The sequence below is a fragment of the Quercus lobata genome, chromosome 12 (genome assembly GCF_001633185.2).
Source record: "Quercus lobata isolate SW786 chromosome 12, ValleyOak3.0 Primary Assembly, whole genome shotgun sequence".
In the NCBI taxonomy this organism is placed as follows: Eukaryota; Viridiplantae; Streptophyta; class Magnoliopsida; order Fagales; family Fagaceae; genus Quercus; species Quercus lobata.
In genome coordinates, this window is record NC_044915.1 from 28,435,376 (window position 1) to 28,458,239 (window position 22,864).

General features: G+C 31.8%; 2 protein-coding genes across 2 annotated transcripts; one reads left to right on the forward strand and one right to left on the reverse strand.

Annotated features, from left to right (window-relative positions):
* Nucleotides 1-564: 564 nt before the first annotated feature.
* On the reverse strand, nucleotides 565-1,817 carry LOC115970810 (60S ribosomal protein L22-2-like). The gene is made up of 2 exons (XM_031090424.1): nucleotides 1,502-1,817; nucleotides 565-954 (listed from the first exon to the last, which is right to left on the reverse strand). The coding sequence occupies exons 1-2, from the start codon at nucleotides 1,741-1,743 to the stop codon at nucleotides 810-812; spliced, it is 387 nt and encodes a 128-aa protein (XP_030946284.1). The 5' UTR covers nucleotides 1,744-1,817; the 3' UTR covers nucleotides 565-809.
* An 8,734-nt stretch (nucleotides 1,818-10,551) lies between these two features.
* On the forward strand, nucleotides 10,552-13,365 carry LOC115970811 (outer envelope pore protein 16-4, chloroplastic). Its single transcript, XM_031090425.1, has 6 exons — nucleotides 10,552-10,733; nucleotides 10,844-10,895; nucleotides 10,977-11,008; nucleotides 11,230-11,263; nucleotides 11,382-11,449; nucleotides 12,861-13,365. The coding sequence occupies exons 1-6, from the start codon at nucleotides 10,662-10,664 to the stop codon at nucleotides 12,993-12,995; spliced, it is 393 nt and encodes a 130-aa protein (XP_030946285.1). The 5' UTR covers nucleotides 10,552-10,661; the 3' UTR covers nucleotides 12,996-13,365.
* The last annotated feature ends 9,499 nt before the right edge of the window (nucleotides 13,366-22,864 follow it).

Consider the following 22,864-nt stretch of genomic DNA (forward strand, 5'->3'; position numbering starts at 1 on the left):
AGAGGGGGTTACTTTAAAGCATCCAACATGACCATCCAGTGGTTTCCAACTCCAGAATGACAATTATGTGAAAAGTGGCAACTAATATTGCCTGCCCCGTGCATATAATGTAATGCACAAGAAAGTGACCAAAAACAATAACGAAGTCACATAAAGGAAAATATTGCAAAGACATCTAAAAACCTGACAACCAATTATCACACACAAACACATTCTTTGTCAATACAATTTCAGTTGCTATTATGGTCTCCACAAGCCACTCAGGTCAAAATCCACATCAATTTTGAATATTCAACTCCTCTCCAATAGTTGCCATTGCAGTGAAGATACATTGTTGGCATTTCATCAAGCAAGCTAGAAAGTTTAAACCTAGCAACTAGCAGAAGTAGACAATACTTCTTCGAAGGGGCTAGAATATGTGCCTAAACACCAATTACTTGACTGAAACTGGGACTTTGCAATAAAAATGGTGACATGCAAACACCAAAAACACCATCTACCAAACAAAAAGGCAAATAAACAGAGGATATTAAAAACCATCAGGCATACCACAATACAACTCCAGAGAGAGAAACATGTAGTGCATCAACCACAACTAATAATGTGATAACCAGAATTAACAGTACAAAATTTTTAAGAGGAAATAAACTTTGAAAATCAGAAAACAATCCCGTCTAGTGGATAGATCAAAACAATGCTGGAAAATATAAAAAGACGCTCTAGAACAACTAAGTCCTCTAATGAATGTTCCTCAAAAAAATAAAAAAAGTCCTCTAATGGATGATGCCTCGACATAGAATACTATAATTTCAATCTTCCTCCTCGCCCTCATTCTCGGCAATGTTGAAATATCTCAATTCATAAATATTCCTGTCCTTGTTGGAAGAAATCACCCGAAGCCAATCCCTCACGTTGTGCTTCTTCAAGTACTTCTTGGTCAAGTATTTAAGATAACTGAGAAACACAAAAAGAAAAAGAAAAAGAGAGGAGTAAATCATACTTGCATTATATACACAAAACATAAGCAACCATTTCACAATTATATCTTCCTAGTTCTAGCAGCGTATATGATGCCACTAGGAATGTAAACTAGCAAAACCAAACTGAGTATTAAAAGTTCCTGATTAGTTCTTTTAACTCAAGCTCATCGCAAAACTAGATTACATGTTCAAGCTTGGTTTATTTTCTTGTCAAACAAGCTCAAGCTCATTCACGAGCCACTTAACAATTAAATAGAATGATTTTTATTCATGAAAATATAAAAATTAAAATCACCAACAATTCATTCTTAACAAATTAAATGTAAATTTTACTACAAAATGTGCCATTCATATTATCAATAAAATACAAATAATAATTTGATATCGAATGAACTTATTTACAAACATATATAATCAGATCTCTAGTATCATATAAAACCAATTCCTATTAATAAAAATAATCCCTTTAGATTTAACTAAAAATACTTAAATGCAAGATCTAATTTGAGACACGGAAATACCGTTTGGAGAAGTTGGAATCGGAGGTGACGGAGATCTTGTTCTTCTCGCGGGAGACGGTGACGGAGTCGCCGAGAGCGCCGGCCTTGCCGCCGACCTTGATGCGTTCCTGGAGGAACTTCTCGAGGGAGGCGATGTCCATGATCTTATCCTCCACCGGCTTTGCGCAGTCGATCACGAATGTGGCCCCCTTCTTCTTCCCCTTCAGCCCCGCCGCTCCAGCTCCCGCTGCCCGTCGGCTCATTTTCGCTTCCCTAAGGACTAAACCCACTGGCCACTGCGCAAGCCCTTGCTATGTCTCTCTGTGAATGAATGATACAATACGACTATAAAGGCCGGGCTATTCTAGGGTTTTGGATGGAGAGTTTTGTCACAGTTTTCCACAAACGACGTCGTTTTCTCTACTACTGACAATTTATTATTATTATTTTTTTTTTTTTAAGAATTAAAATTTATTTGTTTTAGAATAACTAATTTTGGGTAAAATGTATTTTAATTCCATTAGGTAAATTTTTTTTTTTTAATATATATAAAAAGTAACTTTTTTAAATATTTAATATAATTCCCTATTTACCCCAAAAAAAAATCAATAATAGATTAATTACAAGCATGCTCGGCTTTGTTAGGAGCTAGCAAATTTTCTACTACAAACCGTAGTTCATCAAAAGAAACAAACTGGCATGATATTAACAAGAGCATCTAAGCATTTATTGTCCTTGCAATAAGCATGTTCGGCCTCTTTGTTGCGAATGGCTTTGGAGAGGTTCTTGCAATCAGCTAGTAAGTGTTCTATAAGATGCTTGATAGAAAACTACAATTTTAAGGTGCTAATTACTCAATTTGGAACATAGGAGACCAGAATCGACAACTACATGAAAGTTGAGAAACCAAAATGCATTTTTCCTTTCTTTCTGTTTTTGTTAAACAACCTATAGGCACTCAATTTTGCACTCATAATTTAATTTTGGAAGTTAAATGAAATGACCATTCTAAATATCCAAAAATCATAATTGCATTTCATGCATTAAATCATTCATCATATATCATAAAATTGATCTTGAGACTCTAACGATCGTGACAATATGCCCGATTCCCAAATCGGACCGTCGAATTGAAAGATATCACAAGATCAAGTTTTTACGGTTTGCATGCATCTTATGTGGGTGAAGCTAGTCACGTTTGATTAATTGAAATTAATTCTGATTGGTTAACAATTAAAATTAATTAAGTAATTTATGTAATTGGCTGTTGGATTTGATCAAAAATAAGTTTGGTTGCATATGAATAAAATGGATAATCAGATAATAAGGGAGTTGTTGATTATTAAGTTTTTCTAAAATAATTATCTTTCAAATAATTATTATTTTAAGGACTTGATTATCAATTTAAAATGAATTTATTTTGGAATACGAGTTTAAAATACGTTCAAATGCAATTCCCGACTCAAAAAACCCCTAAAAAATAGTCCAAATCAAACCAAAAAAGGAGAATGTGCCCAGCACTCAAGAGTGCCAATCGGCACTTCCATAGTGTCAATTGGCACAACCTCGAGGCCCAGCCCAAAAACCTTCAGATCAAGCTATAACACATCAGATTCGATTTTTTTAGGGACAAAATTTGACCTAACTCAGGCCTGCTGATTTTCTAAGCAACCCTAGCTTGTTTTTTAAGCACAACACCTCTATAAATATAGAAGAAAAATCAGAAATCAGGACCCCTCTGCTCTTAACATAAAAGAAATTCTGGAAGTTCAACTTTAGGACTTTCTTTTCTGTTAAGTACAATCTCTTTAGGACTTAGAGAGACTCACCCTCTCTTTAACTCTAAAATTATTTCCCCATTTCCTTGTTGTAGACACTCGATTTTGCACCCATAATTTAATCTTGGAAGATAGCTAGAGTGACCATTCATATACCCAAAATTTAGAGTTGCATTACATGCATTAATTCATTCATTGCATATCATAAAAATAATCTTGAGATTCTAACAGTCACAATGGTATGTCCGATTCCTAAATCGGATCGTTAAATTGAAAGATATTACAAGATCAAGTTTTCACGATCTGCATGCATTTTGTTTGGGTGGAATCGATCACGCATGATTAATTTAAATTAATTTTGATTGGTTATACAATTAAAATTAATTAAATAATTCTGTGATTGGTTCTTGGTTAGTGTCAAAAATAAGCCTGCTTGCATGGAAATAAAGTGGATAATCATATAACAAAGAAGTTATAGATAATCAAGTCTTTTTGAAATATTTATCTATAAGATAATTATCACTTTAAAGACCTGAATATCAAGAAAAATGGATTAATTTTTAGAATACAAAGAAAAAAAGTGTCTAGGACCCTAGGTGCAATTTCCGGCTCAAAAATTTTCAAAAAAGGAGTCCAAATTGAATCAAAACTTGAACGCGGGCCTGGCACCCAAGAGGGCCTATCAGGACTCTTGGAGTGCCAATCGGCACTTCCCAAGTGTTGATTGGCCTAAATGCTCGACTTGGCTCGGGAGCTTCCTGATTGAGATAAAGCCTATCTTTTTCAACATTTTTTAGAAATAAGGACGCATTCCAATTCGTATATGATCTCATTCAACTTATTTTTTAAGCATCCCAACCTCTATAAATATAAGAAAAAGATCAGAATAAAGGGCTTTTCTTTTTTGACTTCTTTGCTCCCCTTACGTTAAAGACGCTCTGGAGGCTTTTGCTTTAAGAACTTCATTTTTGTAATTAAAGTATTTTAGACCTTAAAGAGGTGAAAACTTTTTTGATTTCTAAAATATTCTTCTGTCGAAGAGCACGCTAATGCAAGAGGTATCTAGTTTCATTCTTCTATCTGTTTTTTTTCTTTTCCATTAGTTAATATGTTGTGATTGTTTGTTGCATAAATGCGGTTAATATGTTTAATTTTTATTGTGCCTTGTTCTAAATTCATATTTGCTATGTTTAGATATTTAGTTGAAATTTTCTTTGACATGTTCTTAAGTTGATTGTCTAGTTTTAATTTTTTCTTTGATTTCAAAATCTGTTAATGATCATTAAAACCTTTTTTTCAAACACAAAATTGATCTGTATCTTCCTTAGATGTAGATCTAAAAAACACAAAACAAATCTGTATCTTCCTTAGATGCAGATCTAAATTTTTTTCAAACACGAAACTGATATATATCTTCCTTAGATGTAGATCTGAGTTTTTTTCAAACAGAAAATTGATCTGTACTTTCCTTAGATATAGATTTGTATTTTTTATGTTCATAAAACTGATTTGAATTTTTTTCCTGAAAAAAGTTTTCTTTTCTTTTCCTTTTAATTTATAAAATTACAGATTTTGAAATCTCAAACAAGAAATTAAGAGTTAAGTTAAAAGGTCTTTCTTTTTAATATGTGGTGCATGCATAGTAAGTTTGTCTCATGAATGTGAATCCTCTTTCAAAAGTCTTTTTTTTTATTTTTTTTTATTTTTATACTTTCAAAAAAAGATCTAATTTTTACAAATCAAATCTTTTTTTTTTTTTTTTAACTTTCAAAAAACATATTTGGTTTTTACAGATCAAATCTCTTTTTTTTTTTTTTTTTTTTTACTTTCAAAAACAGATTTGGTTTTTATAAATCAAATCTCTTTTTTTAAAAAAAAAACTTTTCAAAACAGATCTGATTCTTTTTAACAAAATCTCATTTTTTTTTAAACTTTACAAAAACAAAGTCAGATTTTTCTTTTAAAAGAGGACGTATCCGTAAGACAAATTTGTTTAAATTAACTTTGTCAAGTGTTCGTCATGTGTATTATAACATATCATTTAGCATCATACAAAAATGGTATATAATGGTCATTAGAGTCTAGAAGACCAGACTTTGTCTGGGCGGAATGGGCGCCTAACACCTTCTCATTCCGTAACCTAGCCCTCGAACTTAGGATTTTGGATAGGTAGACTAGTGTTTTGTCCTTGATTTTGGTAGAATGTAACTAGGACCAAAGCTTTGTATTTTCCTTTTTTGCATAGATTGTAACTAGGACCAAAACCTTGTAAGGTTAATCTACCAAATTGTACTTTATTTATTCAATCAATGACATTTGAAGTATTTTGAATATGTAATTGTATTTATTTTTTTTTTCTTTTTTTTTTGTATAAAAAAATAAGTGGCGACTCTACACCACTTACCCAAAAAAAGAGGTGCCCAAAGCACCAAAATCTCTTTTTTGAGAGCACCACCCAAGTTCCCTGGTCTCTCACACTTGTAAAGTTCATTGATGCATTGATGCAGGTAAGTTTTTGATAGAATGCGATTTCGCCTCGTCAGTATGTTCCTCGTCAGTACGATAGATAGTTTGGAGATCCTGTTCACAAGAAACAAACAATGCAATGAAGACATCGATATGGGGTCCACCGGGGAGCCTCCGATGCTTAAGTTAGCTTATTTATCGTGGAACCAGAATAATTTGTATGTAATTGAGCTTGTCCCTTACTTACTTGTTGCTTCTGGCTTTATATAGCCTCTCTGTGAGTAAATGCTTTGTGCATTTATCTTCTCAGGTGTTATGGTTTAGCTGAAGGGTTAAATGGCTCATTTAATAACCATTTAACTTCCCCATTCAATGTCTTGTAACGGTCAGCTTAAGGTAGCTATAACAGCTGTGAGTTGATGGCTGAAAAGACTATATGTCTGTTACACTTGTGACATTTAAGTGAAGAATTTAAATCTGAGTATTAATGTGTGCTTACAATCATCCTTAGTAATGACGGTCACTTTATGGACAAACATTTTACACTACTCGTCAATTGCCCTCTTTATTCCTTTGTCGTCCTTTGTTTGGACGAGCATAGGAATATGAAATGTTTTTGGCGGTTAAATCTCTCCTTCGTGTTCCAAGATTCTTGTCCTATCACATTGAATGCGAGGCAACTTTCTCGTTAGGTGATTGACACGTGCCTTCTCTTCATTGGTTGCGCGTATGAAGTTTTCTTGAGCTTCCCGCACGCCTTGATTTTTGTTTTCCTTTTTAGAAAAATTGCTCTTTCGGATTTTAACCATGCGAATTTAATCATATGACTTACTCTCGCTTTGAGAATTTGATCATCATTATGATTGTGCTCATCGGTTTTTAACCATGCAAATTTAATCATATGACTTACTCTCGCTTTGAGAATTTGATCGTCATTATGATTGTGCTCGTCAATTTTTTAACCATGCAAATTTAATCATATGACTTACTCTCGCTTTGAGAATTTGATCGTCATTATGATTGTACTTGTTCGAATTGAACCTTATGTGGTGATTTTACTCTTATCGAGATTTTTTTCCAATTACTCGGGCTTTCTTCTTGATTTTTTTTCTTTTTTTTATGGTAAATAATACTTTCAGATCTTTCAAGAGAATGACGTTTATTCATGTGGGGAAAAATGCCCCCTTATTCATTCCTGCTTAGAAAACAGTTTGATGAAAGAAAATTGAAAATGCCATCTAACTAGCAATAATACCTTTCAAAGTGCTCTACATTCGATGGACAAGGTAACTATTTGCCATTGAGTGATTCGAGGTAACAAGTTCCTTTTCTAGAATACTTGACTATCTTGTATAAGCCTGTGTATTTTCGTTGTCATTCTTTCGACTAGGGGAACGATCCGTCTTCTCCTTATTTTTGTGTTGGAGCTAGTCGATTTCTTCCATCTTTCGCTTGCTATCTATTCCATTCACCATTAATGCATCCTCTCCGTTCATGTACTTCTAGGCTTTGAACAGGAGGTTTGTCATTGTAGTTGGCAAAGTCTTCCCCAGAGAGAAGACCAGGCTAGGATTGTTCAACTTTGTTTGGAAGGTTGTCATTATCACCTGATCATCTACCTCATCAATTTCTAACACTGCTTTATTGAAGCGTTTTACATACTCTCTCAAGGTTTTCCCTTCTTGTTGCTTCACAATTAGCAGGTATGAGGTAGACCTCTTATGGCATTGGCCCCCAATGAAATGACGGACAAAAGAGTCACTTAGCTGCTCAAAGTTTGCAATAAATGTTGCGGGCAGCTTGCTAAACCACACTCTTGTTGCTCATCTGAGGGTTGCTGGGAATGATCTGCAAATTCCCTCGTTTATCTGCTAGAGGTTTAATATTGTCTTGAATGCCCCTATGTGATCTAGGGGATCCTTAGTGCCATCGTAAACCTCCAGCTGTGGGAGACGAAATTTGGGAGGCAAGGGGCACTCCAAAACGCTGGCAATGAAGGGTGAGTCTGTCCTCTTAATCATGCCATCAAGATTTGGCGCTGTCTTTCCCTTCATGGCGTTCTTGACTTCGTCTAACTCCTTCCTCATATTTTTCATCATCTGATCGTTGCCATAAGTCGATTGTGTGGTGTGCTTAGAAGTTTCTCTTCTACTATTTCTTGGACTATGGGCTTTGTCGTCATTGTCATTGCGATTACGCCGTGACTATGTCGTATATGTGCCCTCTGGACGCATTCTTCGCTTCAAGTCTTCATTTTGTTTCTTCAATTCTTGCACATTGGCTGTTAGTGCTTGGATTTGTTGAGCCATCACCACCGGGTCCGACGACGCAATTGTGGTTGAGTCCATCGATTCTAAGGAATTTAGTCAGTAGAGAATTCAACGGCTTATTGATTGATAACCTATCATTCCCACAGACGGCGCCAAATTGATAAAATGCGATTTCGCCTCGTTAGTATGTTCCTCGTCAGTACGATGGAGTCTAGAGATCCTGTTCACAAGAAATGAACAATGCAATGAAGACACCAGTGTGGGGTCCACTGGGAAGCCTCTGATGCTTAAGTTAGCTTATTTCTTGTGGAACCAGAATAATTAGTATGTAATTGAGCTTGTCCCTTACTTGTTGCTTTCGGCTTTATATAGCCTCTTTGTGAGTAAATGCTCTGCGCATTTATCTTCTCAGGCGTTATGGTTGAGCTAGAAGGTTAAATGACTCATTTAATAGCCATTTAACTTCCCCATTCAATGTCCTGTAACGACTGTGTAACGGTCAACTTGAGGTAGCTGTAACAGCTATAAGCTGGTGGTTGGAAAGGCTGTACATCCGTAACACTTGTGCCATTTAAGTGAGGAATTTATATCTAAGCATTAATGTGTGCTTATGATCGTCCTTAGTAATGACGGTCACTTTATGGATGACCATTTTACACTACTTGTCAGTTTCCATCTTTTTATTTACATGTTCATGTAACTGATTCAATTCTCCATGCCTTCCCTAACATGTTCTTTCTTTTGTTTGCTGTGATTTTTCTTTCTAGTGATTATATGATGAATGTCTGTTTATGTGTGTGTGTTTTGTTCATGTAGTTATGTAATGCAGGTGATTAAATTCTAGATCTGTTTGTTTATGTAAAACAAAAATCATATTTGAATTTATTTTTCAAAACCTTATTTTTTTCCTAAAACAAATATCAATTCTGAATTTATTTTCAAAACTCCATTCTTTTCCTAAACCAAAAAATCATATCTGAATTTATGTTTGAAACCTCTTTTGGTTTTTTAAAACACAAAAATCACATCTGAAATTTTATTTTAAAAATTCTTTCTTTCTTATTTTGAAAAATTAGATCTATAATTCCTTTTAAAATCCATTCTGTTTCTTAATTAAATAATCAGATTTTAATTTTCCTCTTGAAGGTCCATTTTGTTCTTTAATTAATAAATCAAATTTGTGAACTCTTTTTAAAAATCCATTTCTTGCTTTTTTTAAAAAAAATAGATCTGAATTTTTTTATCAAAAAATTCATTTTGCTTAATTTGAAACTTCTTTGAAAAATCCTTTTCCTTTAAATAAAATTCAGAAGTGATTTCTCCTTACATAAATACAACAGATCTAGTATTTTTCACATTAACCAAGCATAGATCTAGGAATATTGACACAATAATTCGCATGTCATTTTTTTAGTAGGTATTTAAAAGGTCATTTAAAATTCTAGAAGACCATACTTTTTCTGGGCAGGATGGGTGCCTTACACCTTCTCATCCTATAACCTAGCCCCTGAATTTGAGAATCTTAGGTTTGTAGGAGAGTGTCCTATTTTTCTTTTAGACATATTGTAACTAGGAAACAAGGCCTTGTATTTAGGAAACAAGGCCTTGTAATTTTTTTACTAGATTGTAATTAGGAAACAAAGCCATGTATAGTTCTTTCTATCAAGTTGTATTTATTTCAAATTAATGAGAATGTGTATTATTCAAGACATTTTGTAATCTTTTGTATAGTTTTCTTATTTTACTTACAAAACAAGTGGCGACTCTATATGATATTGAAAATGGATGGTGGTGATGCCTAAACCCTTTTTCTAAGAGCTAGTTTTCCCGTCTCTCCCACAACTATTTTAGTTTTGAGTCATTTTAGTTCTTGAAATATTGAAAACGGTTCAACATTACCATTGTTTTCAATTATCATCCAAGTTAATCACTAAAATCAAATAGAAATCATGTATCATTTGATTTTTTTTAATATAAAAATTAAATTAATTACTAGTCCAATCACTCAACTAACACAATAATTTTATAGAGATTACTCAACAAAAACTCTATCAAATTTCAAGGGCTAAAGGAAAGTGGTTATTCTAATGTTCTATGAAATTATTAAACGTATTTTGGTGCAATATAATTTACCTTTTTTTAACCAAAAAAAATGGAATGGAGAGGAAATGGAGTGAAACCTTGATCTTTAGCGTGAGTTTGCATTGGGATGAAAATGTTTGTGCGTTTTGCTGAAAAATGGTGGGTCTCACGACACTGTTCATGAACCACCAAACCCAGTAAAACATAGATTTTTAGATAAAATTGGATCTCATACCACTATTCACATTTTTTAAATTTATTTTACTACAATATTTTCAATAATAAATTTTCAATTTTCAACAAATAAGTAGTATCCAAACAGACACTTAGTCATTTTTAAAATTTCTAAGGACTAAATTAATTGTGCTAATGATTAATGAACAAAATTATATTCAAAAAGCAAATATTAATAGATTAAACTCACCTTATGCTTATAGGCTAAGCCCAAACCTAACAAGAGTCCAAAAATTAAAGTTAGGGTTGGGCTGGATTGGCCCCCACATCAATGCAGTCCAATTCGTGTATCCCCTAGAACGACGACGTTTCGAAAAGAACTCTCAAAGACTCTACACCGGTAAATGAGAGATGGAAGACGAGATAAACGGCGCCGTTCCATGCTCCTCCCTCGCCGTTGATTCAATCCTCCGTGTCGGAACGGTAACAAACTAAAAACTCGATCTTTTACAATCACCAATATATATAATATATATTTTTGGGGGGGTTTTATAAAAACCCATTTGCTAAACAAGATCATATTCACTATTCAGGCTGGTGCAATATGGGGTTTATGTATGGGTCCCTACGATGCTCGTAAACAAGGTAAATACCAACCTTTCAAACAAGTTTACAAATTTTTGAGCTATGATTTACCAAATTTAATGCCTTTATTTTTGTTTGTAGGACTTAGTGGAGTTGCTCGTGCATCTTTTGTGGTATGTACTGAAAATTATCCTTTTAGTCCTTGAAATTTGATCCAACTTTCAATTTTTAAAATAAAGTTTAATTTTTGGTATCAAGTTTGTATTTCTCTCAATCTCCCATTAAATTTTGTGTTTTTTAGTATAATTGTTTGCTTGTGTGCTTGTGGAATTGCTGCATTGCGTGCATATGGTCTGCATTTCAACTTACATTGATGATGGGTTGTCTTGTGCAGGCCAATGCAGTTGGCAAATTCGGCTTTCAATACGGTAATTGAACTTGTGGTACTCTTTATTTGTTGTTAGCATGTTGTTGTTGTTGATGAACCTTTTTTGACTTTTTTTTGGGCTTGTTTGTTGCATTTTAACACTTAAAACTTGGGTTTAGGACTTGTTGCTGGAATCTATATGATTACTCGCTGTGGAATTCAAAGATACCGGAGGCAGAACGATTGGGTTAGTTGTATATGATATGTTTTCGTGCATTTACTATCACATTTGTCTAAATGCTTTTTGGTAAACACAAACATTTCAAGATGTCCAGAGTCCAGACCCTTCAATATTTTGTCATTTTTTTCAGTATCATTCAAGTACTTACTAGTTAATAGCTACTACCTAGGCCTTGTTCTTTGAGTAAGAAAGGAAATCATGGAGTGCAAATACCATAACCAAGTGGGGTAACATTAGTTTTTCCAGTAGGATTGTTAAATGAAAATTTCAAACTGCTTCATGCAGCCATACAGAGATTTCAGTATGAGTGTGGAGTATCCTCCGCTTTTTCTTTATTTTAGTTTTACAATTTCTTAGGTAATCATATAGGGGCTCAAAAATTATTCCCTCTCATCAATTGATAAGATGAAAAAATTCTAAGTTTTTTGGGAAGTTCATATGAAATGCTTTAGAATTCATTCTTTCTAGTCGAGAATTGTCTTTTGTTAAAAAGGCCAATGAGAGAAGAGGTTATCTGCCAAGAGCCTTATAGCTCAACTGGCATGTCTTGGTGTTCCTAACGAAGATGTCTAGGGTTCAAATCCCCCCTCCTTGTTGTACCCATTGAAATATCCAAGAAAAAAAAAAAAAAAAAAGAAAGACAAGAGGTTGTCTCATTCGGTTAGGAGTCTATTTTTAATTTCATAGTGTGCTTAGATAAACATCATATCAGCTGTTTTTGGATGTATATGTTTTTTTTTATTATCCTGACGTTAGACCTTAGTACTAGAGTTGTGTTTATATGGAAAATCCATAATAATATTGGTCATGAGACATCTGATATGGCATCTTCTGGCCTGATTTTTCTGCTGTAGCTTCAGTTGGTATTGGCATGTCAAAATTCTTAGAAATGCTGATAGTGAACATGCAACTCTTAATTTTTTTTTTTTTTTTTCAGCCCTTGCAAACTTCTGGAGGAGTACATAGACTAGCTTATCTGAAGTTCATGTGCTTGGATGCAACTGAACTTTTGAATGTTAAGAGGCTTAGTTATACATTTCAGATGAGGATGATGTTTACTTTAGAAACCTCCCTTGGTTAGGCAATCCCAATGCCTTAAACACTCATTTCATAGCCTGATAAATTTCTTAGTGAAGAAGGTTCAAAATTTTAATTTATGCCAAACAAAACTATTAGCAAGCTTTCGAGCCGTAAAAGTTTCTTTAGTTTAACCCTATGAAAGGGTAGGTCAAGTTTCTACATGTTTGCATATGCTTTTTACAAGAACTACTGTCTGCAGCCTATTGCCTTTTAGTTTAACCCTATGAAAGGGTAGGACGTTGAAAATGGTTAGAAGAATTTTATGGTGCGGACATTATTCTAATTAAATAACAAAGGATAATGCTTAGTTTCTTCATTTCACTCTTCCCATCCACAGGTGAATGGTTTGGTGGCAGGTGCTCTAGCAGGGGCAGTTTTTGCTGCTAGGACACGAAGCTGGACACAAGTAATTGGGATGGCTGGTCTGGTTTCTGTCTTCAGTGCTGCTGCGGACTACTCCAGAACATCTTGAAGTGATCTGGCTTCTGTCTTCAGCACTGCTGCGGACTAATACAAAATATCTTGAAGTACTCTTGGTGGAAGCCTTTGGCTGAGGAACAAGTTTATTCTCACTATTTTGTTTATTCACCAATCAGCAATTACATAAGGTACTCAAACTTTTTTTCCCAATGGTGACTCCTCAAAGATCAATTTGTCAATTGGTTGACTAAAGATTTATTTGGTTTTTGTCTCTAGTTGACATGATTGAGTTTTGCTGTGCAACTCAGGCTACTAGATGTATTGTTAGCATATGTGAAAGATCAATGCAATGAATTTGATTACGATGTTCTGTGGATAAAGGTTTTTGATTGGCTCAAAGGGGGAGTCTTAAAAATATAGAAGTTGAGTGCAGTAAACTTTTTGTAAGATGCACTGAATTGAGTGGGGAAGCCTTGCATGCTAATCCATTTGGCACCAACTTATTTGGTTTTTTTATTTTTTTTGCTGAAAGTAGGTTAAATTGTGATTATACTTAGAAAAAAGTGAGGTTTTAAAATCAGGTGAAAATATAAATAAACTAAAGAGCTAAACAAAAAAGTTAATGGCAAACAGACAAGCAAACCTCAAAAAGTTTAGCTTGTTCAGGATCCTCTCGACTCTGAGCAGTGGATATGAGGTGAAAACAGCCTGCTTATCCAAAACCCCCTAATGGCACTGATGAGTGTTTAATGCATTGATGCCAAATTTTGCCATCTACTAGGCTAATCTATATATCCAGAACATATTTTAGCAATGGGTTTAGAACTGCAAATGGATGCAGTTGACACTTTGAACCTTTTTTTAAAGGAAAGAAATAGAAACACTAAGCCAATACTACAAGAGTCATTAGACAGAGCATTAATATTTGTTATCCGAATAAAAGTATTCTGTCATATGTGTTTCAATGATGTCTATTTGCACGTTTACAAGCTTTCTATCTCCTCCAACTCACACCTGTTCATTTTCCTTTCATTTCTGAAAGCTACTTTTCTATAGTTAGATTTCTCCTTCAAAAAACTCAAGGAATTGACCTTAATAGTTCTTAGGGTCTCATGAGATTCATGAGTTTTTGGATTTGAAACCTTTAGGTAGCACCTAACCATCCAAAGGGATTTCAACCTATAATTACTTAGCATGTGCGGGACGGAGAATTAAAATAATTAGGTGCTTGAAAAGCTCTAAGCACCCTCACTATCTTCAAATAAACAAGTTGTCCCTGCTTAGTATTCTTTAGTGAACGTTTTTGTTCCTAGTTTGCATAAAAAATAAATTGGCATAATGTTACGTTGGCCTCTAAGCACTCACTCACGCGTGTGCTTAGAGATTCTTCTATTTTTTGGGTAAGAGTTAATTTAAGGCATTTATTATAATTTGGGATTACTATATTTTCTAATTACAAGAAAAACCTAGGGGTGTAATGAGTATTATGTGTGGTGAAATCATACTCATCACACCTCTAGGTTTTTCTTTGTAATTGAAAAATGTAGTAATCCCAAATTATAATAAATGCTCTAAATTAACTCTTACCTAAAAAATAGAAGAGCCTTTGAGCACACGCTCACAAGAGTGCTCAAAGGCTGGTTTTTTTTTTTTTTTTTTTTTTTTTTTTTTTTTTTTTAATTTTATTTGTGACAGTTATCATTTTTTGTTTAATTCTAGAATTTAGTTTTTTTAATCCTAAAATTTAGTCACTTGCTACACATCCATAACAAAAGTCAAAAAGATATTAAATTCAAAATTCGCAACTACCTTTAAAATCAAGAAAGTGTACGTAGCAATTTTTATGGAATAACATTTTTGATGGAAATAAAAATGGAGACATAACTATCTATTATTTGTTTATGATAATCCTAAAATGGAGCCACTCATTACACTAAACGGCTAAACCACTAAATTTCCTTCAAAATAGAACCACTCTCTAACTTACCCATATCTTCAAAACAACCCTATTTATTCAAAATAAAATAAAATAAAATAAAAAACTCAATCCACTTTTCCATCCAAAAAAAAAAAAACCTCAATCCATTAAACGGCTATCAAACCTACCCTTTTTTTTTCTTCTTTAAATCTCTTTTGCTAGATAGAAACCTCTTCTAAAATCTCTTTCTTTATTCCTCACCTTCTTAGAAAAACAAAAGAAAAATACCTTTGATTTCAATGATTCTATCCCAAAAAACCTAGATTAACGTTGAATTAGAGTTGAAGCTATAAAAATAAATAATAATAAAATAAAAAAAAACCCTTATTTCCATTTTTTTTAAACCTTTATCCTTATCCCATCATCCATGTATTTTTAATTTTTAATTTTTTAATTAGATTTTCTCATGTAGTTAAAAGAATTTCCAGTTATCCACCACTCTTTTTCACTTATCTAAGTAAAATTATTAATTTTAAAATCCTAAATTTTAGGTTATAAAATCTATCTCTCTCTCTCTCTCTCTTTTCTTTCTTTCTTTCTCTTACGCACGTTCAATTCTTTTCTTTCTTTTTTCCTCACCTTCTTAGTGAAACAAAAGAAAAATACCTTTGATTTCAATGATTCTATCAAGAAAAGAAAAAAAATTATTTCCTTTTAAAAAAAAAAAAACCCTTATCCTTATCTTATCCTTATCAAAAAACTATAAATTGAATCCCATATAGAATTATGCAAATGATAAATATAATTTCTTTTACAAAAGAAATTTTTTACAACAATTTCTTAGATAACAATCACTTCATGTGAGGTTAATTTGAATCATACAATAATTCTTATAAAATCTCTCACCCGAACTTATCTAATATTCCATTCCAATGCATCTTGAATGCAATTTGAGAAATTTATGTATATATCAACCTGAGAGAGAGAAAAGAGATAAATCTAAGATTATCATTATTTTGAATAAATCAAGTATTTTAAAATTGTAATAAATGGAATGACGATGAATGACTCCTTTCTCTTTTTTTTTGATAACCACGTTAAATGACCATGAATGACTTGTTTGGTTCACAAACATGTTGAATGACTTTGAATTAATCAACAATGATGGGAAAGTGGTTCACAAACACGTTGAAGTTTTTTTTTAGGTTATCATTATCAAAATATTAAAAAAAAAAAAAAAGCAAAACATAATTAAATTAGAAAACCAAAGTAGCGTAAATTCCTATAAAATAAAAACTAAAAAGGAGTTTGTGTTTGAGTGAAAAGTTTGTACTTAAAAAAAAAAAAAAAAAAAAATCCAATGTTAATCATTTAAAAAATAAAGAACAAATTCATTATAAAAAAATATAAAAATAAAAAGCAAATGTTTGGAAACATGTTGGTGCAAACTACAAATAGAAATAGTCCTTACCAGTATCCTTTCTCAAGCAGCCAATTCAAACACAAACTCCCCTAATAGAAATTTTTAAGTCAGCCATGGATAATAAGCAAGCATCAAAACAACCTCAAATTCCTATAAAAATCACATTCACCCACAGGTAAGTACTTCTCAAACTCTAAATACTTGACAGCCATGATAGGTAAGAACTCAAACAAAGTCAATGAAAAAAAGAAGAAAAAAAAGAAGAGGAACTTCCAAAAGATAGAACCTGAAAAGTTGACGGAGCCTTTAACAGTAAATGTCTTTAATCCGAAGAAAAAGAAAAGGATGTAAAGCTAAACTAAATGTTTTCAATCTAAAGAAGAATGAGAGATATAGAGTGATATAGATACTGGCAAAACGTACGTAAGTTTGTGGGTCTTAAAGTGTAGGAGTTTTAATTTATATATTTATCTCCGTTAGTTGAAAACTTGTAAGTGGGTATGATTAGGGTATTTTAGGCATCAAAATTGTGGAATCAAAATAGAGAAAGCCCCTTAAATAGTAGTATAGATGATACAATCCTAACATAAACAATAAGAGCATTCTCATCAAAGGTGTTAAAAATGCTAAATGCTATTTTTTAGCATTTTTAATACCTCAAATCATGGACTTCTTAAAATCTTATCACCACATCATCAACTATTTAAATAAATAACTAATGAAGATCTAAAAATAAAAATAAAAATTAAAAAAAGGGAGTTAACGAGTGAAAATTACATTTAAAAAAAAAAGAAAAAGAAAAAGAAAAAAAGAGAGTTAACATTTCAAAATTACATTTTAAAAAAAGAAAAAAGAAAAAAAAAGGGAGTTAACGTGATACATATATATAAAATAAAAAAAATAAAAAAGTAGAACTCAAATAACTAATGGAGATCTAAAAAAAAGGGAGTTAACGTGTCAAAATTACATTTTAAAAAAAAAGGGAGTTTACATTTCAAAATTACATTTAAAAAAAGAAAAAAAGAAAAAGAAAAAAAAATGGAGTTAACATTTCAAAATTACATTTTTAAAAAAAAGGGAGTTAACGTGATACATATAAAAAAAAAATGTAGAACTCAAGGTTGCTACATACCTAAATAAAAAAATTTAACACCAAAAACATATACAATGATGGTAAAAAAAAAAAAAAACAAAAAAAATTTAACGCCAAAAACATATACAATGTGGGAAAAAAAAAAATTTTCTTAAAAAGAAAAAAAAATACGAAGAAGGAAAAAAAAAAAGTGAGGAAGGAGAAGGAAACAGTAATTGATCATTTATATTTTGATAATTAATTAGAGAGTATTGTGGTAACTATTTTTATTTCAATTCAAATTTTTTAAATAAAATGTAAACAAATGCTACTAAAGGAGGTAAGGAAAGCCATACTGTTTAACTGTTCACGAATGATTTTGAATGCTTCTTTCGTAGCATAAAGCAGTCTTGTCTTTGGATCACAATATCTACAACATGAAATGACAATTCATTAAAAAGTACAATGATAAAGTATATGAAGGAACCATTCATTTCAAAATTACATTTAAAAAGAAAAAGAAAAAAAGAGAGTTAATGTGATACACATAAAAAGAAAAAAAAAAAGTAGAACTCAAGGAAAGTCAACCATAAACAAAAGAAAATAAAACAAAGAAGAACTAACTTGAAAATTTGTTGGAGTCTCTAACAGTAAATGTTTTTAATCTAAAGAAAAAGAAAGGAGGATGCAAAGCTAAACTAAATGTCTTCAATCTGAAGAAGAATGAGAGATAGAAAGTGAAATAGAAACTGCAAACTGTACGTGAGTTTGTGGGTCTTAAAATATAAAAATTTTAATTTACATATTTATCCCTGTTAGTTGAAAACTTGTAAGTGGGTATGATGAGGGTATTTTTAAACTTAAAAATGAGGAATCCAAATAGGGGAAGCCCCTTAAATAATAGTATAGATAAATGATACAATCCTAACATAAACAATAAGAGCATTCTCACCAAAGGTGTTAAAAATGCTAAATGCTATTTTTTAGCATTTTTAATACCTCAAATCATAAAAACATACCTACGATAAAGATGCTAAATGCTAAATATTTTAGCATTCAGCTACAGTGAGTTGTTATTGATAATAGTTCACTATAGCTGGATTGTAAACAAAAAAATATTTTTTTATTCCTTCTTTGATCTCTCTCATTATTCTCTTCTTTCTTTTCTTCTCTCTTTCTCTCGCCAGTCTTACTTCTGCTCTCTTTTCTTCTTTCATCAACATCAACAACTGAAAAATCACAGTGGTAGTGGTAGTGCTGTGGTGGTGTTCTTGGTGGATTGTATGGGATTTTTTTTTTTTTTTTTTTTGGGGGTAACTTGATGATGGTGATGGTTGTTTTTGGTTGGTGGTTTAATATTTTAATGTTTTGTGAGGACGTTGATGTTGTTGCAATGGTTTTGACAGTGACAGTGGTTGTTGGTAATGGAAGATAGTATGAGATTTGAAGTTTTTTTTTTTTTTTTTTTTTTTTTGGTGTGGTTGGGGGTTGAGGTTATGGGTGGTGGTGGTTGCTGTGGCTGTTGACAGTGACGGCAATGGGTGTTGACAGAGACAGTGGGTTTGTTGGTAGTGGAAGATATGAGATTGAGAATAAAATATATAATATATATATTTTTTTCTTGAAATGGTAAAAAATATAAAATCTTTAATATTGGATATATTGTAAAGATAGTTATTAAAATTGATAAACTAAATTTTTGAGATACTAAATACTAAATTTTTTGAAATATTTGATGAGAATGCTCTAAAAAGGTGTCAATGAATTCCATACAGTAACCAATATCTCTCTCTCTCTCTGTGCTTTTATGTCAGCCCCAGTGAAGTGAATTATTAGAGTGGAATTTTCTGTGTTAGTAATAAAGACTATGTTGATCTATTGGACTTTGAAGGCAGCTGAATGAATAAAGAAGACAACGATAGCTAACCCATTATTACTAAATCCATTATTACTTGTTCTGAAAATGGACTGACTAAAAAAAAAAAAATAATCTGCACTAAGTTAAATAAAAATATAGTTATATCTACAAATTGACAGTGAAAATAAACTGATTTATAAGTTACAAGCTATAGGTAAAAGTTAAAAATGGAACTTTAAAGGCAACATATCTTTACATCAGCAACGAGTTTTTGATTTAAACAACTGCCTTTCGTACGATGATTAGAGGTTTTATCGCATAAATTAGCCAATATTTGATAAGCTCATGAGCACCTTTTTCTATTTGTTAAATATAAAACCAGAGTTCCTCCTTGTACCCACATACATACACCAAAACGGCAAAACCTCGAACAAATGCTTTGGTTTCATGAACTAAAACCCATTTAAAAAAAAAAAAAAAAAAAAAAAAAAAACTGATTAGCCTCTTTATCCCTTGCCTTAGCCTTAGGAAACGCATAAATTTTTAGTGGGTCATATAGAAAGAACCTCTTGGGAGGCCTAATAATGCAGTTAGGTAACCTATAGACTATAATTTGCTTTCTCTTATAACTTTTAAAACCTGTCTCCATATAAGGCACCACCTTTGACATAATATTACTCTCATATTACACTACGTTTGTGCTACGTAACATGCATTAGTTTCATTTTTTGGAGTAAATTTGTCTATCTGTTGATCTTATTGATCATTTGAAGTAGTTGGGTGGTCATGATTTTATGCGTGTGAATTTATCCTAATGCTTCATAGCCTATGGGGGAAAAGGTATTTTAAAGATATTTGAAAATTGAGAAGGTTTTTTCCTCTAGGGTTTGGTCTAGTGGTTTTTAAAGTCTAATGAAATCTATCAAATCTTGGCCAATGAGACTACACACACACACGCGTAAGGATAGTCAAAAAATAATTGATTATTCAAGAACTTTGTAACTTAACTAATACCTCATAATGTTTCTATTAGAGACATTCATGGTTTAAATCTCCGCTTCTCTATTGTTGTAATTATTGAATTATCAAAAACTGAAAAATAATTCTAGGAAAATGTCATTTGAAAAAAAAATAATAATAATAATAATGACCAATCAAGTAGTAAACATAAGCCAATGGTCAATCTGTGGAGTGAAAAGATAAGTTATCATTGTGAAAATTTTATTCTTATTATTATTTTTTTTGTATGAATTTTATTTGTACTTGTCTATTGAGTATGTAATGTTTAGAGGACGTTTTTGTTCTATTGGGCTTTCTTTTTTTTTTTTTCATTGACCACAAAAATATGTTTTCTGTTAATTTGTAATTTTTATTTTTTTTGGACCCTATTAAACATTAAAAAATGGACAAAGCTTTCTTCCAAATCATCTAAACCTACTATGTGATGATTTATAAGACTCACTATTCATGCATATTATGTAAAAAAATCACATAACTCATTAAAAAAAAGTATATATGGATTGTCTTTTTAACTTTCACCTACATGGGTTAGAGCAATTTTCCTCCAAATTGGTTTGGAGGTAAACTTTTTCCTTAAAAAATACATTAATTTGCACTATTCATGATAATGGACACTAAAAATATGAAAAATATTTTGTAAAAACTTTTTTTTATATATAAAAATATATTTTTCATTGAAGAAAAGAAAAAGCTAAGGAGTTATTGGTTGTTCAACAATCGGAAATTATACTTGTGCTGTGTTGGCTTGCGTTTATTGAGCTCTCAAAGAGGTTGTAGAGCCCGTGTATGTATATTTATTTCATTTAAGAAGGATTATCTTTCTCTTTTCACGTGGAAAGCGTGCAATTGGCAACAACCGACATCTCCTTTATGAACAAAACTTATCAAAGGCAGGAAAGATATTTACCATTCAAATGGGGATTATAGGGTCCTTCTAGAGACCAAATATTTAAAATTTGGTGAAAACAATATTATTAGTATATAATATGAGCTTTTTGATCATTTGAAGACACCTAGAATGCGTTTGGATTGGGATGAAAACTTCTGCGTTTGCGTTTTGTTTGGTTTTTTTTTTTTTTTTTTTTTTTTTTTTTTTTTCACGTTTTTTTGAGCGTTTTGAGTGTTGCGGCTACTGTTCATGCACTGTTCAATGAACAGTAGCCACAAACTTTGACTTTTCAAATTTTTTTGATCAATCACAGCACATCGTGTACTGTTCACGGACCCACAAATTTCACTTTTTAGCAACTTTTTCATCAAAAATGGGTCCCACGATACTATTCACATATTTAAAAATTATTTCACTACAGTGTTTTTCAGTTTTCAGTTTTCAGTTTCAGTTTTCAGTTTTCAGTTTTCAGCTGTATGCAAGGTTAAGATCCAAGTATATTGTATCCACACACCAAAAAAAAGAAAAACCCATAACTCTCTCTCAAGATGCCTGAATATCATATTTTTTTCTTTATTTTGATAGGTAAATAATGGAGGAGGAGAAAATGAAATTCAAATCACATACACGGTACGTCACAAAAAAATGTTATTAAGCTATCACTTCAATCCCAATAATATATCTTATTTATTAATATAAAAATTATGTCTTATATATAAAACCCATCATATATGTAATATGAAGTACAATTACAAAAGAAATTATTTATAGAATCTCTCGGTGAAACTTGGATTGTGTACCGATTCTCCTCACTTACGTCTGGGAAGAGAAATTGTTAATGACTAGATGCACCATCTTTAAATTTGTCAAATTTAGATGAATTATTTTTGTGAGACTCATTAATCTCATTTGATAAATGATATAAATTTATATACTTCACAATATTTTTTTTTTGAGTATCTTATAAAAAATATATATTAAAATAATCTAAAATAATTCTAATTTTATAATGGCCCACGCTCAACTCACCCAACACAAAAAGTCAAAAACACAATACCCAATGCATGATTAAAAATTTAGAAAAAATAAATATAACCTACTACGGTAAGATATTAGCATTTTGTATTTAATCATGCATTGGGAGATATATTTACATTTTGGTTCCCTGGATTATGCTCAAGAGCAATAAGTCCCTCGTTTGGGTACATCCAAACATAGCTTAGTATATCTTATATGATACTAGTAACGTTAAATTATTCCATGTAAACTATAAAGATATAACTCATATTATTTGTTTCTCTCCATTCCCTTTTTTTTCAAGTGTAATAATTACTCCCTCCCTTATAGTAGATTGGAAGAGAGACATGTTACTTGCAGATTCTTTTTTTTTTTTTTGGTTGGTTAATGAAACAGAATGTTGTTAATTAAAAAAAAAGTGTAAACTGTAAAAATAATAAAAGACCCATAATGGATTCTGGCCAGGATTTTGTGGTTTTGGAAAGTCCCCTTGTGGACCTATGTGTATTGTTTTTTTCTTGGGATTGTAGTATGAGGACCCATGTTTTACTCATTGTTTCTGTGTGGTTAATGAAAGTCGGTTTTAACCACACAAAAAAAAAAAAATAATAATAATAAAAAATAAATCATAAATGTCACAAACTAATACAGTACTGTAAAGTTATATAAACTATAACATTGTGATAAAGACTCGCATAGATAGGGATGGTCCGATCACTTGGGA

Coding starts and splice junctions, on each gene's coding strand:
- LOC115970810 (XM_031090424.1), bottom strand. CDS start 1,743: ATGAGCCGACGGGCAGCGGGAGCTGGAGCGGCGGGGCTGAAGGGGAAG. Junction 955..1,501: donor GATTCCAACTTCTCCAAACG/GTATTTCCGTGT, acceptor TGTGTTTCTCAG/TTATCTTAAATACTTGACCA.
- LOC115970811 (XM_031090425.1), top strand. CDS start 10,662: ATGGAAGACGAGATAAACGGCGCCGTTCCATGCTCCTCCCTCGCCGTT. Junction 10,734..10,843: donor CAATCCTCCGTGTCGGAACG/GTAACAAACTAA, acceptor TTCACTATTCAG/GCTGGTGCAATATGGGGTTT. Junction 10,896..10,976: donor CTACGATGCTCGTAAACAAG/GTAAATACCAAC, acceptor TTTTGTTTGTAG/GACTTAGTGGAGTTGCTCGT.